Raw genomic sequence first — 2547 nt, 5'->3', positions numbered from 1 at the left:
GTTTTTGCGAAGTTTTGAATACGCAAGAAAGGTACCGTGACCGGAAGTGACCGGAAGTAGCAGATGCTTGTAATCGCAAGACCAATCGGAACACCCTCGGCTATTATCTATAATAACCCCGGAGTTAATAGTTCTACCACGTTGTTTCAGAAACAGAGAGTGTAATCTTCGATAATGTAAAACAAATGTATATATTTGACATCCAAACGAAGATAAAGTCTGTTTCGGTGCAATTATGATTGAAAATATGTGTGACAACCAATTTTGATTGAAGTATGCCAACCGATGTACAATTTTAAACAAATCTGACTATCAACAGTCAAAATTGAAAAAAAAAATGTTGCAGGATCAGTTTGATTGAGCCTGTTTATGGAAGTTGGTGGTAACTGCAAGCTACCATACACGCCGCCCCTTAGCACCGACTTAAACCAGAATTCAGCATTTAACATGAACTAGTAAACAGATACGCAGATGTGTTCATATGGCGGTTATCATGAACTTAAATATGGCACGTAAGTGCCATTCTATGAAAAGTGAGTATAAATATAAAGCCTGGCCTCAAGGTTATACAACTTTTACTGAGTTCTGTCTCAAATCTCAAGATTTTTATTTGTCAGTGAACATTCTGTGGCAATTTCTGACCAATCAAATGCCTGATATCTGAGTTTGAGCTATGAAGATTTCTTTATAACCTCGGACACAGTGTTTTCTATCCTGGTACAGTTGCCAATGTCGTTCAGGAAAAATATCTTTGATCAATTTATAGGTAGCCTTTCCCCAAAACATATATAGATCTGCTTCGATGTTTATTAACGTCAATGACGTATTTACATTGTGACGTAACTGACGATGTCGTCATGACGTCGTTGTTACTTTGGCTAACAACGTCAAAACAGATACAGCAATCTTTAGAAGCAGACGACAATTTTCAAGCAGACGACATTTTGCAATGAAGAAAACAACACAAAGCGTTGAACGTCTTCAGGACATGTTAAAGTAAGTACTTACATGTATTTTATTTAATGATTTGTTTATTTTTTTCAAAAGCGGTCTGATTTGGAACAATCAAATTGAAATAACTGAACTTCATTTGTTTGGATTAGATAATGACAAACATACGTTGATCTATGCTTGGTTTCTTTCACAACACATATTTATCATTTTGTTATTAAATATAGATTTTTTTCGGCCGTCATTGTCATTACTTATATCATTGATACGTATTTTAAAAATTATTTTTCAGACATGCATCCCGAAAGAGGAAGCGGTCTAGCAGTCCTGATAGCGAGGCTTTACCCCCAGCAAAGCGTCCCCGGTTGAGGGTCATAACCCCTCCTCCATTGCCAAGGTCATTTTTGAGAAAGGTCAAAGCATGGCATGATAGGAAACGAAAAATTGAATTTGGTAATTATTCACATTGTAATTCTTTCTTAAAATTCATATACATGTACAATTTGTACTTCGCAAAATTAAAACAAAAAATGAATAAAATGTTAATTAATTTATAAATCTAAAGGCATGTTTCAATAATGGAAAATCTGTTCCGTTCCTTAAGGATACAATTACCAACTTGAATATACGAACAAAATTTAACATAAAAGGCATTCTATGGTCGCGGCGCCAATTTAGCATAATACACTGTACAAAGGCATATTTGAGATTTTCGTTCACATATAAACCACTTCTGTGCACGTAACTAAGAATTTGTAATTCATTAATGTAAAAGTAAACTATATAATTAAATGGACCATAAAAATTATAGAACCTTATGTCCGCTTTTTGTTTAAGGTATCGCCCTTTACTTGGAGGCACAGAGGCAAAAGATTGCCGACGCAATTTCTTTACCAGCTGCGCCATCTATGTCTCTATCAGAAGAAGCTTTATCTGGTATTAGAGCAGCCGAAGATTTGATTGAAGAGATCTCCAGGGAGATTGAAGCATCAGCTCCTAAACGCCGCGGCATCATAAAGAGGTTGGCTTCCAACGATGCTGCAGACGACAGTTTGGAGGTCAAGGTCGTTCCGATGAAACGTCGTGGAGGATGGAGAAAGAATGGGCAGAGGCGATTCTGAATTTATTGGTAAAGAGACAAAAAAAACAAAAAAAAACACATAAAACCTTGCAAAACAAAAAGACACTACTTCAGTGTTTCAAAATGAGACAGAGGGGGTAATAGGGGGAAAATTACATTTTTATTGAGCCTGTGCATAAGAGAAATACATTTTCAGTGCGTATCAGAAAATATAAAACAGAGATCAACAAGGAAGGGCGGCATTCAATGAACGTATGCCCAATCACAGGATCACCGGCAAGGAGCCCAGCAAGACACTTAATGATCCCAAAGGACTAGCAAAAATATAGAAAAAATATTTGCGTGGGACATTCACGATTAAGGGACACAGAGACTCCTACAGCACATTGATTGGTTTCCTATACAATTCAGTTATATAATTATATTCTTTAAGTATTCAAAAGAAACAATTGAATACTCTATCTGTTTTGTTTTTACTTTTTATCTTTATTTATCAATTTATTTCTGTTTAATTA

The 2547-nt window shown here is 35.7% G+C and overlaps 1 protein-coding gene across 1 annotated transcript; it reads left to right on the top strand.

Moving 5' to 3' along the window:
* The first annotated feature begins 892 nt into the window (after positions 1-892).
* Positions 893-2074, top strand: LOC132734850 (uncharacterized). The gene is made up of 3 exons (XM_060721713.1): positions 893-996; positions 1244-1404; positions 1789-2074. The coding sequence occupies exons 1-3, from the start codon at positions 950-952 to the stop codon at positions 2070-2072; spliced, it is 492 nt and encodes a 163-aa protein (XP_060577696.1). The 5' UTR covers positions 893-949; the 3' UTR covers positions 2073-2074.
* Positions 2075-2547: the final 473 nt, after the last annotated feature.

This window comes from Ruditapes philippinarum, unplaced genomic scaffold (genome assembly GCF_026571515.1).
Source record: "Ruditapes philippinarum isolate M1 unplaced genomic scaffold, ASM2657151v2 ctg10175_1_1_1_1, whole genome shotgun sequence".
In the NCBI taxonomy this organism is placed as follows: Eukaryota; Metazoa; Mollusca; class Bivalvia; order Venerida; family Veneridae; genus Ruditapes; species Ruditapes philippinarum.
Note: the sequence above shows the minus strand (reverse complement) of the source record. Positions and strands in the feature narration are given on the sequence as shown.